We start from the raw sequence: 13624 nt of genomic DNA, 5'->3' as shown, positions 1-13624 counted from the left end.
TGAAGAAGCAAAGAATCAGATCAGCACACTTTGTTTTAGTTTGAAAGGTAATTTATTCTCAGCTGCAATGTTAAATAATTAGGAAAGATACAACAAATAAATACACATTACCTTCATTGTCGAATTCATCCTCGTCGTTGATAATACCATCGTCAATGGACATGCTTGGGTCTCCATTTGGTCCAGACATCATTAAATATTCACGTTTATTACTTTGGTTTAATATAACAGCTACGTTAACTGACGTTGCTTTCGTAATGTTAAGCTAGCGGCTAGCTATCTAGCATTTGTGAGGGAACGCTTTGAGCAATTGATAGTATAAGTGACAATGAGTTTGCTTTCTATTGTCTTCTTCAATATTTCATATGTTCAAACACAGTTTCACGGAGAGGATCTAAGAAAGGACTCGTTTTCTAGCTTGACATCTGTCGTTAAGAGCAAAAGACGGCATATATTTGTTTACGGAACCAAGGCATTGTGGGAAGGAATTATAGGATGCGTTTTAGTGCAAAGCAAGATGACTCACTATGTGTTTATTATCCATTGAAAGGTTGAGTAAAAATCTGTTCTTCTCCACGTTTTAGAAGATTTGTAACACTGTTTTAAGTTGCTATTTTTAGTGCCCGTTTTCGAGCATGGTGCGCCTTTTTAACTTGAATGTCGCCGCTTACTTGCAGACTACAATTATGGTTTTAGAAAATCACAACAGAGTGGAACCTCTCACTAGTTTTTTGCTCTCTGACACTGCGTCGTCAGAGTCAGCTGACTGGAGGCTCTGACAGCGCCTGACTTGAGCCAATTAACGTTTATTTTTGCACTGTGACATATAAATCGATACTGTGCTGACATATTAAATCACCCTGCCGTGTAGGTGCCACTGTGTGATATCTATTCCATCCAGTTTTTAAATAAACGTGTTTCGATTGACAGTTTTAGGTTATCAATTACCCTGCCAACACCACTGAAAACGTCTACCTTAATCTATATATTTTGATTTAATCACACATCTATGTTTAATAAATGACGAGAGGTCAACTGCACAGCGTTATCTTTACATTGCATTTCCTTGCTTTGATCACTGGATGGCGCCGAGATGTCATCTAATGCAACAGAGTCTGCGCAGTCAACCACATGTAGACAGCTTCCTGTTGGGGAAGTGGCTCGATTAACACACGAAATCATCTGTTTTGAAGTGTTATGCCGATATGGATGAATTACCTGCGGACCTCAGAACATTTCTTAATAATCAGCCTTTTCTTCAGCTTACAGATGGCAAAAAGGTTAGCGAGCAAATTACATCATATCATACGATTGCACGTGTACTCGTGCAACGCGATGCTAGCAGTGTGCTAATTTACCAGTGATAAATATTAAAGTGTGGATGATGAGTTGACCAAATCTAGATATTAGTGAAATATTGCTAAACCACACGATTAACAGCATCAAACGCACCACTCATATTGCCTGTTTTGTATATGTTTTTTAGATCAAATGCACTTTGAATGGCCATGAGTTTCCTTGCAACCTGACGGAGCTGCAGAAGTTCACACAAGGGAAGAAATATGAGAAACTGAGCGCTTCCACTGAGTTCAACTACAGCCAGTATAAGCCACACATTGTGCCAAGCACAAAGCAACCGTAAGGAGACCTGTAGTGTTTCTGCATGTTGTCACTTATCAAGACTAACCATAAAGAAAACTTATTGCTGTTTAAGAAGCGTGACTGAAAACACTCTGAATGTGTGACTGTATTTAATGATATTCCTTGTCTGTTTTTCTAGCAATCAGCTCTTCTGTAAACTGACTCTGAGGCATATCAACCAGCAGCCGCATCACGTCCTAAGACATGTCAATGGGAAGCGCTTCAAGAAAGCCCTTTCTAAATGTCAGTGCCTTCCTTATCTGCATGCACAACTTTGTCACAGGTTGCAAATGAGACGGGACGTTACACGAATCTGCATGGAAGTCACACAGACTTATGGAGTGACACTCGTCACTCAGGAAGGAAATCAAAGCTATCTGAAGCATCTGCTAGCAAACACATAATTCTGTGGTTTCACTCTCTGCTGACTTTATGCAGTCTGCAAGCACATTTTGGGATTTTGCTGTGCTTGCAAATATATGAAACAACTTAGATTTCATACAGATGGAATCTTTTATCAGTAGCTGGTTATTTGTCTCTTAAGTAAAACTACTTATGAGCTGAAAACATTTTCGAAAAGTAATTCTGAGAGCAGCCTGACGTACAGCAGGGTTTGATGTTTAATTTCAGTTACTGGCTCATTTCCTAACACGACTGCCTGGTCTCTGTTCTAGATGAGGAGTGTGTACAGCAGGGGATTGAATTTACTCCAGCCAGACTGAAACAGAAAAGGCCCAAAGACACGGGAGAGGAGATGGGTCGAGGAAAGGCCCCAAAACATTCAAACAGCGCGTGGGAATCCTCATCCAGCGCTGGGGACCACAGTGACTCAGAAGACAGCATGAGTGATCTCTACCCTTGTCAGTATATCTAATGCACACTCTGCAGATTTCTCTGCTTTTGTTAGGCCGTCTGGTTAAAGCACTTCAGTAAAGGAAAAGAAGCACAGCAGTGAATTTGCTTCTCAATTCTACCTGAGAGGCAGTACATGTAGATTGGGGGCAGTACATGTAGATTGGTGTCAGTCACACTTGTGCTTTACTTTGCTTAAACATCGTGTTGTGTTCCCACAGCCTCTTTGTTCACTTTAAAGAGTCCTGCAGAAGAAGGTATGGAAGGTGAAAAGGAGGAGGGGGAGGAAGACGACTTCCAAACAGACGACGACGACGAAATGGAGGTGGACAAGGAAGTGGCGCAGAAGCGCAAAAAGGTATCTAAAATGACTCTCTGAAACGATATTCATGTTTGGAGGCGGTGACATTTTGTTTTATGAGGTCAGGGTGGTGTTTATCCTTGAGTGAGGTGGATGCTCTCATTTTTATGTCCTCCAGGCCCAGGGCGGTGGCTTTCAGAAGAAACTCAGAAACAACCGAGGGAAGTCGGGACGCAAAAAACACGGAATAGTCAAAAATGGAAAGTAAACTGTGAAGGCAGTGTTTCTTCACGTGGTTACCTGTCGGGAGGCGACACCGGCAGCCAGCTCGAAGTGTTACATCAGAGCCAAAGCAGCCAGACCTCTAAACCCCCAATGCCAAGGATGTTTCTGATTTTTGGCAAATGTTTGTCAATTTCCAAAGACATGGTTGTAGTTCAGCTCCTAGAAGGCTCGTTTTACGTGACAGAAAATGCTGTGACCGTGTGTATGTGCCGACTGGACTTGTGTTTTCTGGTTTGCTGTCAAGTGCATTTGTAAATAATACAACTTTGTTTGGATTTTGCAAATATTGTCTGTCTTTTTTTTTGTCCGACTTTCAACCAGGCATACACTAGAACTTCTGACTGTGAACGTTTAGTATCCACATTAAACATGTTACTGCAGAGATATCATATATCATTACATACTGGTAAGTATTTTCCAGAATGTACCTTTACCGTAGTACTTTTACGTAGTGTACGGATTATAATGTCATAAAGCTAAAGAGGATGCACCCCTTTCCTACATGTGGAACTAAAAGACAGCTGAACTCCAAGTATAAAATATTTGCATATTAACAACTCGTCATACTCTTGATTGAGTGACTTAATAGCTCTTCAGTTCCCCCCATGAGATGTACAGCTTCAGTGCTGCTCCAAAATCAGTCAAGTTGTGACTTTGTATACAAGTATTGAAACAGGTTGCACCAGATGTTCTGAAGTGAAGTCGCAGTGTACTTTGCCAAACAGCCCACCCTTCTATGCTGCTGAGAATCTGGTCCAAAGTAGAAAACAGTTCCCCACAGGCCAGATAGTTAGGTTACCTGTGAGATGTAGGAGGCCTGTGAGATGAGGTTCATCTGTCCCATGGAGAACTGAAACTTTCCTTGTGGTTCATGGTGTATACATATTTGGAAACTCCACATTGGTTTTCTCCTCATTTTTCACTAATCTGTACCAATATAGGTGGCATTTGAGGCAGGATGTGCGTTTCATTTCACCATGAAATGCAAAGTGTGCTATTCGAGAGAAAAAGTATTTAAAGTGGTTTTAATACATCCATTTTTTTATACCCACTTAATCTGTCAGTTGGCTAGAGCCTATCCCAGTGGTGAAGTAGACCCTGGACTGGTCACCAGTCCATCACAGAGACAAATGAGACAAACAACCACACACACGCTCACACTCAGTCCTAAGGACAATTTTAGAGACACCGATTAACTTAACATGTATGTTTTTGGACAGTGGAAGGAAGCCAGAGCACCTGGAGAGAAATTAAAGCACAGGCTCTTTCAGTTGGACATATCGTGATATAAGAAAAAATCATGAGATCCTTACCATTGTGGTCTTAAGATTAGATATGTACATACATACCTCAGATGAACAGTAACACATGACATATGATACCGTCATTATTTATTTATTTATCAATCGTCTGTAAAGAGTCATCACTTTTTATATGACATTATTAGTCTTGCATGGTTGTGGAGAATTTTTGAACAAATCTTTATGAATTTGCTTCAGTTCATTGAGGTTTTTCAGGTATTTGTTGATGCACAGCTGTCTTATGGTCCCACCACAGCATTTCAGTGAAATTGAGGTCAGGACCTTGACTAGACCACTGCAACACTTTGATTCTTTTCTCTTTTTTTCATTTTGTTGGACATTTACTGCTATTTTTTGGATCATTGGCCTGTTGCATGAACCAATTTGGTGTCAGACAGATGGGCTCATATTTGACTCTAGAATACTTCATGGTCGACTCAATGACTGCTAGTCTTGTGGTTGCAAAACAAGCCAAAATCATCACCCCTCCCACTGTGCTTCATAGTTGGTATGAAGTGTTTGTGCTGATGATAATCTCAAAATGTGGTGCTGTGCATGATAACCAGACATCTCCACTTTGGTCTTATCTGTCCAAACGACATTGTTCCAGAAGCCTTGCAACCCAAACAAGCCATACTCCTTCAGCCTTTTTCTAAATATATTGTTGTGAATTTTCATATTCAACAAGCTAACTACAACCTGTAGAGTCTGAGATGTAGCCACATGCTGGTGATCAGTTCATTAAATGATCATTTGAGCTTGAAAAAGGGCAACTGGACTTCTTCTTGGATCTTGAAGACGTTTCATCTCTCATCCAAAAGGCTTCTTCAGTTCTAAACTAGTATGGTGGGGAGTATCAGCTTAATTACATCTGATTAACAGCAGCCAGTTGCTACTTACCCTCTTAATTACCACAAAAGCAGGAAGGGTGTATTAAGTTTTCAGACACTGCTTCTGTATTTTGGCTTCGTTTTTTGTTTGTTCTGTTCTATAGTATTTACCTAATTGTTAGACATGAATTTACATAAGGTCTTGATACTGTATGTAAAACATTACAACTTCCAGTTGTTGTAGTTTCTTTATTTACATAACTGCACTAGTTAAAACCAGTTCTCTCAGCTACAACATGCCTCTTTTTTAATGTTTCATTATCAAATGAAAGTATATTATTTGCTATTCTAATTCAGTCTAATGGCCATTCAAGTATTTGTTGCTGTCTAATTTTGTTGTTTTTTGTACGCAGGACTTTTACCTTTTGGGGATGTTACTTTCATTGCTGAACTGCCATAACATTCAGTTATGTAATTGAATACTTATTCCACCATTATAAATGGATATATACATATGCTTGTTTACCTGTGCAGATCCGTAAGCAAACATTAGTGACTGTGTCGAGACCCCGCAGGGCTCAGTATACGTGGCATACAGCGGTTGCAGTACCATGTAGGGGGGGTCCTCTGTCTCGCTCGTCAAATCGCGGGGCATTGTGGGGCGGAGGCGGCCTTTCTCTGAGTCCAGGCGGTCGGAAATCTTCAAGTAAATAACTGGGGGAGGAACAGTCTGAACGCAGCCTGCGAAAGAATCCAGCACACCAAAATCGTGTTGCGCTCAGCCTTTAATATTACAAACTGTAACATTACAGAAATATGGGGCAGGAGGATCTAATGAACAAAGCCGAAGACGTGGCAGACCAGGTAACTTGAATTCTAGCATGATAACGCTAGCTGCTGTTAGCATGTTAGCTGCTAACTTGTTTGAGGAGATTGAGGTAAAGCTCTTGGGTGATCACTTTGGTGACTTTCTTTTTCGTATTCTTTCAGCGTACTGGCGGCATTTACTTTAGTCGTGGGACAAAACGACTTCATGTTTACGCGTAATTTGATAGGCAATTTTTAATATGTTAGATGCTTGGTACTGTCATGTGTCTCAAGATGGATTTGATTGCGTTATTAAGACACCGACATGATGAAACTGACAGTGATGAAACTGGCAAACACTTAACTGACAGGAATGAATTGGTTGGTTGGTTACTTCATTGTGCCTCTAGTTAGCTGGTTTGTACCTATATGGTTTACTGAACAGTCTGGCTTGGCTGACAGTGCCACTCTGCAGTTGTGAAATCACTTTGATTAGCACGCGAGTGTTAGCTAACACTTATTGGGCATGTTGTTTTTCAGCACCCCGATTGCTCAGCATTGCTGTCTGTACTGAGTACATTTGCGTATTTGCATGTGGCCTGTCCTATTACCCAGCTCATCCATGAACTGGATGTGAACATGCCTACATTTTATGCCACAGATTGTTTTCCAAACGTGGTTTTGCCTTTCTTTGCTATTCGAGCTGGAGTGGCTGTCGTTGATGCTCTGGTCTGTAAGAAGTGAACTAAGATCGGGTTTCAGATCTCCCTCGGACCAGTGTTGGTATGTAAACTGGGATCCCCCCCACCCCCCCTATATGCTGTGTCTTTTTTGAAAACTTACTGGTTCACAGTGGCCATCTGTGCTGCAGTTTTTTTGCCCCACATTAATACAGAAGGACAGAGCAAATGTGGGCCATCTCCTCTGAGTGGTTCTGTGAGTTCAAACATCAAGGCATGCAGTCTAGTCTTTGCGTTTGTTCCAGATGTGTTGCTTGAACTCCTTCTACATGTCATGTAAACTCACCACTTCCCTAATTTAATTACACCTGATTTATTTCTACGCCCCGTCACGAGTGCTGTTTATTCCAAGAAGTCTGAGAGGAGAAGCTCAAAACAGTTTTTGCTTCTTTGAGATGCTTATTACCAGGCTCATCCCTCAGTAATTGGTCCTGAGACAGCATTTTCCTCAGACATCACACTTTCAGAATTGTCTATTTCGGGGCTGTTGCTGCAACCTTGGGCTTCCTTGGATTGGCTCAGAGTTCACCCATTCATGCCCCTCTCAGCCGCCTTAGTGGGAGTTGGTGGATGCTGATTGGCTGCCGAGGTCTGACTGTGCTGATGTGGACTGCCGACTGGGCGGGACAGGGGTGGTGGGGGGGAGGGGGCAGGTCACTGCTGCTCTGCTGGGAACTATATGCAAAATCTGTGCATAGAGTAGAGCCGAAGGCAGTGCAACGTTTTCCTGTTTGCTTTTTGTTTAAACACTCAGTATTGGTCTTTTTTTTTAACAGAATGTGTCTCTCTGGGGTTTAACAAAAAGTCTGTAGGCCTCATGTTTTCTCTAGACATGTATTCCCCAGCAATAATCATTGATATCTGAGGTCCGTGACAACTTGTGTGAAATACTAGTGAAGTGATTAGCTTGTTTGTGTTCAGGAAGTTTGTAATGGGAATGGAGACCTTAGAGAATTACCTGCTTTTGTCACATTTTTTTTTAAATTTTCTATATATCACCTCTTTTTCAATCAGTAATTTTTTTCCCCCTTTTTGAACAGCAGACTGTCAGAGTAGTGTATGAAAAATAACTAATTGGAAAAAGAACATAAAGTTAAAGCCCAACTCAAGCGTCAGGAGCCTTTGTGCTTCTTTTGCTTCTTTATGAATGAATCCAGATATTGTAACAAGTTGTTTGGTTTGACGTTAACTCCTTTTCACTTGCCTTTTTCGTTGTGTGTGACAACGCCAGGTCAAGTCCGCAGCTCCTGCAACTTTCGTTGCGTTGCCCTTTTGTGGCTCGGTGACCAAATATTGTTTGATCACCTTGATTTGTTCATTTCGTCCTTTACTCTCCGTGTTTTCCAGTTCCTGCGGGTGACCAAACAGTACCTGCCCCATCTGGCACGTCTGTGTCTCATCAGCACTTTCCTTGAGGACGGGATCCGCATGTGGTTCCAGTGGAACGAGCAGAGAGACTACATCGAGGCCACCTGGAATTGTGGCTACTTCCTGGCTACCTGCTTTGTGCTGCTTAACCTCATTGGACAGCTGGGTGAGTGAACGGGACACGTATGAAACCATATATTCTGATTAAGAGGAACAGGTGGCACTTTGGTTGAAGGCACAACAATGACACAAAAGTATTGAATGTTCTTTTACGTTTTGAAACTGATATCCTAACACTGTTCACGTATCCAGCACACACAGTCAGTTCAGCCACACAGTGCAGCTGACCTGCGGTCAGTTGTCTCTTGTGCAAGCAGTAACGTTTGGTTTGAATAAAACTAGAGATCATTTTGGAGCTGTTGCTGTTTAATACTGATTTATGTAGTTTGTAGTTTTACCTGACAGGTGTTTCTGTTGCTCTGGCTGCTCTGTATTATCAGAACGGATTGACAAAAACTGAATTGCCTCCATCTGTAATGCAGCACAGAGGCAATGTACTTAACCTAAACTAGCTTGGACCGGTTTAGGTTAAGTTCGGCCATTAAACTGGCAACAGTTTCAGTGTCCGTGTAATTCTGCGACACTTGACTGAGACTGATTCCAAATAAGAGCTAATCTGTTCAGTGAAGGGTTGTATTGTGAGCCAAGCACACTTGAGCTTCATTGCTACAGTTTGCTTAGTATTGTGAAATAAGCCAAGCACCGTGATCGTCACTTTACTGATGAAGGAACAGTGGCACAGATTATAGGGATTTATTGAAGGGAGTCAACCTGCAGCCCTCAGATCAGTTTGGATTGCTGTTGGTTAAAATGTCTTTTTAGTCATGAAGTAGTGCTGCGAGTCGTGTAAAAACCAGAATAGGACGCTTGAAGTGACCACAGACTGTAGAGAGGTGTTTGGAAAATCTTCTCGGGATCGGTGATTTGACAGGCTTTGATATAAACCGTATAAGTCAAAGGAGCTACTCTGCTCCACGTTTTGCCTGTCAGATGAATGGCATTTGTCTTTCGGCAGATGGAGCATCCCACACAGCTCCGTGTGACTGAAACTACGTTGCACTGTGCTGGCAGCGTTCTATTACGACGGGCCTCTTTTTATAATCCGTTGAAGTAACACCGATGCCCCTAAGATTGCCATTTGCCGTTGTTGGAGAGAAATAATGTGCAAAACCTTGCTATCCTAATACTTGCCATAACTTCTGTTTCATATATCTCTCCTAACAGGTGGTTGTGTCCTCATCCTCAGTAGAAATTTTGTACAGTACGCTTGCTTTGGATTATTTGGCATTATAGCGCTACAGGTGAGAACACTTTGATTACTCGCACTGTAATGAATAAAGGCAACATTTTTCATGCGTGTGATTTTTAAAATATCCTCGTGTTTCCCCCCAGACTGTCGCATACAGCATTTTATGGGACCTGAAGTTTTTGATGAGGTAGGTGTTCCCTGTCACTTAATACTAACTCTTTAATTACAATTACTACTTTAATCCAACCGAGATCAATTCTGTTTTTGCTGTGATTCACACTATGTTTTGTGCTGCACCCACTGATGAACCCCTGAACTTGCATTACTCACCTCCAAGTCATTATTTCAATCATCTGATTGAGGTTCATAAATGAGGATAAGCACAAAGATGTGAGGTCGTCTGAGGCAGAGCCATTAGCACGTGTCTGTGTGTTTGATGAAAGTGTGTCAGCTCATTTTAGTGTGGACATTTGAATTTGAGATCAGTCAAAAGTGGCTTATCAGTTAAGGAAAATGTATATTCTTCACGTTGGAGATAAAAAAAAACCCTTTAATTTGCATGTTGTGGCAATATGGCAGAAAAAAATGCCAGTTTGTTTGTTTTTTTTACCGACACGGTCATAATCACTGTGGTCGAGACCTGTGATTTTATTTAAACAGCAAGAAGCTGGATGAATCATCCATCTACTGGGGACATCTGTGAAGTACAGTGCTGCGTTTGAGTTTCTCTGTGGACAACACTTATCCGGTGTTTGCTGTGAGGATTAGTCAGAAACTCAAGAAGCGTATTGGTCGTGTAATCAGCACTTTATGGACAGAATCAGAGGTTTAAAACATGCAATTTACATATAAGAGCAGATTGTTGTGATGACGTCATGGTCGGATGATTAGTTTGGCAAAGGGACCTTATCCGACATGGATGGCAGAAATGAAAATCTGTTCTCCCTTCCCTATAGAAACCTGGCCCTCGGAGGTGGTCTGCTCCTGCTGCTGGCCGAGTCTCGTTCAGAAGGAAAGAGCATGTTTGCCGGAGTCCCCTCCATGGGAGAGAGCTCACCGAAGCAGTACATGCAGCTGGGTGGCCGAGTACTGCTAGTGCTCATGTTCATGACCCTGTTACACTTTGACTCCAACTTCTTCTCTGTAAGTGGTGCCACCGTTCGAGCCCCCGTACATTTTGTACTTTGCTCAGGCAGATGGATTTCCTGCCACTGAAATGTGCCAAAAGCTACATACTTTTAGATTGAATTTACAAACCAAAAAGCATCACATTCGTGTAGTGGAAGCCACAGGCCAAATAATTCAATATTGTCCACATTAAGCTATACAAATGTTAAAAGGCAGTTTCATTGTAAAAAAAAATAACATTAAGTAGAATGTTTCTCTATTCTGAGGTACTCATACATGCATAATAAGGGAAAGTAAAGAGGTTCACTTTGGATTGGCATTTAAGTGGATTAATTTCAAACTAATGGCATAAAAAAAGCTTGAACCACTGGCTGCTTGTAAAGTGGTAAATTAATTATTTTGAGCAAAGAGATCTTGATCAAAATAAACGGACGATACTTACATGTAGTTAACGACTCTAACAGCCAGCTGAACACGGGGACCATTGTCATTTCTGCAGCTCATAGGAGGGCTCGTTTCTTCACGATGCATCTTGCGGCTGGCCAGTTAATCACCAGATAATCAGTGCATGTCTAACTTCTTATTCTGAAATGTAGAACACATTGTTTACAGTAACTACTGTGACAAATAAAGTACCCTTAGTACCCTAAGTTTAAGTGACATCGGAAAGCTGTCCCTCACCTTTGACTTTGACTTTTTTCCGCCACAGATCCTGCAGAACATGGTGGGGACTGCCCTCATTATTCTGGTGGCCATCGGCTTCAAAACCAAGCTGGCAGCGTTGACCCTCGTCTTGTGGCTTCTAGCCATCAACGTCTACTTCAACGCTTTCTGGACCATCCCCGCCTACAAGCCCATGCACGACTTCCTCAAGTACGACTTCTTCCAGACCACTTCGGTTATCGGCGGCCTACTGTTGGTGGTGGCGCTGGGGCCTGGCGGGGTGTCCATGGATGAGAAAAAGAAAGAGTGGTAGGCTAAGAATCGCACAGCGCCACTGACTTCCCCCACCAACTGGGACACAAAGACCTTCCCTCTCTTCTCGCTCTGCCCTCCAGGGTACACAGCCTTTTTTTGGCCAAATCCAGAGAAAACGGCTCAACCATCAAAGAACTATTTCTTTCTATTTTCATCCCAACTGCTAACTTTTGTTGTTTTTTTTTTGTTTTTTTTTTTCGTTTTGGTTCTTGTTGTTGTTGTTGTTGTTATTGAACATGCCAGTGTTCTTTAAAACCTTCCTCTTCTGTGTCACTTTTGTCACGACAGCAAGAATAAATATGCCGTTTGTTTCAAAGTGCGAAGAAAACGAGCGATAAATCGTTCCGTGTGCGGAGGAATGAAAAGAATTCATTGTATTTTACAGGTCTTATGCCGTCATAGAATCGTAATAGAATAATTTTCATGTTTTCTACATAAACTGGCAAATCGGATGGAGTGCAGCCTTTAAGGTTCTCCGTGGATGCCGACCTTTTTCGACCCCTGGAGTGTCGGAGACTCGGGCCTCCCACCTGGGGCACTGATTTGACAACGACTCGCCTCGACTCTCCAGCTTTCATGTCCTGTCTGTTTTATTTTATTTTTTTTTTGTTTGATTCTCTCTCCAGCACTGTGTCTCTTACATTTGTACACCTTCAGTCTCAGCTGACTGACGGCTCTTGTTCGTGGGTAGTCGAATCTGAGTGGGACGTGTACATTGTTTGCTAAGTGGTGGATTGCAGTCGTCCTTGATGGGGGAAAACTTCAAGTTATTAGCTCCAGGACTTGTTATCAGGCACTTTGTACTGTATGTCTGGCAAATGCCTAACTAGTGAACTGATCTGATTCATAAGGATAATTCTAAGAAGGGGGAGGCTCAACATTTGTGAAACATTATATTCTGGGATCTAGAGCAGCAAAGAGGATTAAGCATAGTCTCCAGCCACCTGGACTTTGTCTTTGTTCATTGTCTTTTCTGTGTGAAAAATCTAAAAAGGCAAAAAAAAAAAAAAAAAAAAAACTGTTCAGTGTATTAATTTTCAAAAGTTTATATTGTATTTTTGAACGTTGTTTTTTTTTTTTTTTTTTCTTTGGTTTAATTTTTTTGGATTTTGGAAGTTCACAGAGAAGAAATAAATATTCAGAAATGTGAAGATACTGGCCACATAAAAACCTTTCATGTCGTGTTCTTGCAGGAGATCAGTGGTAACCGGCAGAGCCAAGTACCTCTACGTCCCCCCCCCCCCCCGTGCAGTGAAGCTCACGTAGCAGCGTAAGCCTGTGGTTTAGTTTCAACTCTGTTTGGAAACCTCAGCTTAAAAGAAAGTGCTTATCGTATTCAACGATATCTGTCTCAATTGTACATGGGTGTTAGATTGGACGTTTGGTTCCCAGCCAGCCTCCTCCACATCAGGGCAGTGCTGGGGGTAAATGCCGACCTCTAATGGACTAACTTGGTAAAAGTTTATTTGACTTGTGTGGTAACATATTTCCAGCATCGCTGCCGGAATACAACATATGATACATGCATATTTCCACATTTGTAGAACACTGGGGGATTTTGGGTGTTGCAGAGGGCTTAAGATTGCTGCTTGATCACCGTGACAACTGTTGAAAGAAGGTAGACAGTGAACACATCACAAGTTTTTACCAGACTACTCCCACTTGTAATCTGTTTGCCAAGAAAATAAGTGAATGATTTAGATGACGCTGCAGTGATATAAATGGTTTTTCAGAGATATGGCGGCAGGTCCTGGTTGCTTCCTGGTTTCTGATAATGACGACAGATGCTTCCATGTCGATGGCATCCTCAGGAGTCATTTCCTCCATATGGAAGCAGAGACCATCTGTGCCCAAATGTTGATCATCTTGCTTTGACGTGTTAACCGTTGTAACAGTGAGAGAACAAAGTGGTTTCCTCTTTTCAGACATCAGGAGTACATTAACAATGGCTTTAAAGAATCTTTCAGCCAGAAATGTCAGATGGCCAACTCAAATGGCTTGATGTCTTTAGCTGTTGCATTTGCCATCAGGCTCTAATTGAGCAGCTTCTGGCTAATGTAGCTAAGTGGCAGCTGGGGAACCTC

The 13624-nt window shown here is 41.9% G+C and overlaps 3 protein-coding genes across 4 annotated transcripts in view; 2 read left to right on the top strand and 1 right to left on the bottom strand.

Moving 5' to 3' along the window:
• The window catches only part of bbln (bublin coiled coil protein), a 142965-nt gene extending 142470 nt beyond the window's left edge, over positions 1-495 (bottom strand). For both annotated transcript variants that reach the window (XR_011909095.1, XM_072372545.1), the window contains exon 1: positions 112-495. Coding sequence is in view for 1 of the 2 variants with exons in the window: in XM_072372545.1 (XP_072228646.1) it covers positions 112-193 (82 nt within the window). In the remaining variant the exon portion in view is untranslated. The remainder of the gene's footprint in view (positions 1-111) is intronic.
• Positions 496-1112: 617 nt separating this feature from the next.
• On the top strand, positions 1113-3363 carry surf2 (surfeit 2). The gene is made up of 6 exons (XM_072372276.1): positions 1113-1280; positions 1487-1638; positions 1781-1884; positions 2316-2501; positions 2715-2851; positions 2973-3363. Exons 1-6 carry the CDS (start codon positions 1206-1208, stop codon positions 3060-3062), a joined length of 744 nt encoding a protein of 247 aa, XP_072228377.1. The 5' UTR covers positions 1113-1205; the 3' UTR covers positions 3063-3363.
• Positions 3364-5850: 2487 nt separating this feature from the next.
• On the top strand, positions 5851-12583 carry surf4 (surfeit 4). Its single transcript, XM_072372544.1, has 6 exons — positions 5851-6074; positions 8105-8291; positions 9410-9486; positions 9578-9621; positions 10391-10577; positions 11272-12583. The coding sequence occupies exons 1-6, from the start codon at positions 6027-6029 to the stop codon at positions 11536-11538; spliced, it is 810 nt and encodes a 269-aa protein (XP_072228645.1). The 5' UTR covers positions 5851-6026; the 3' UTR covers positions 11539-12583.
• The last annotated feature ends 1041 nt before the right edge of the window (positions 12584-13624 follow it).

The sequence above is a fragment of the Leuresthes tenuis genome, unplaced genomic scaffold, assembly GCF_036924035.1.
Source record: "Leuresthes tenuis unplaced genomic scaffold, fLeuTen1.0.hap1 SCAF_19, whole genome shotgun sequence".
Lineage (NCBI taxonomy): Eukaryota > Metazoa > Chordata > Actinopteri > Atheriniformes > Atherinopsidae > Leuresthes > Leuresthes tenuis.
The sequence above is the reverse complement of the archived record's forward strand: the minus strand, read 5'-3'. Positions and strand labels throughout refer to the sequence as shown.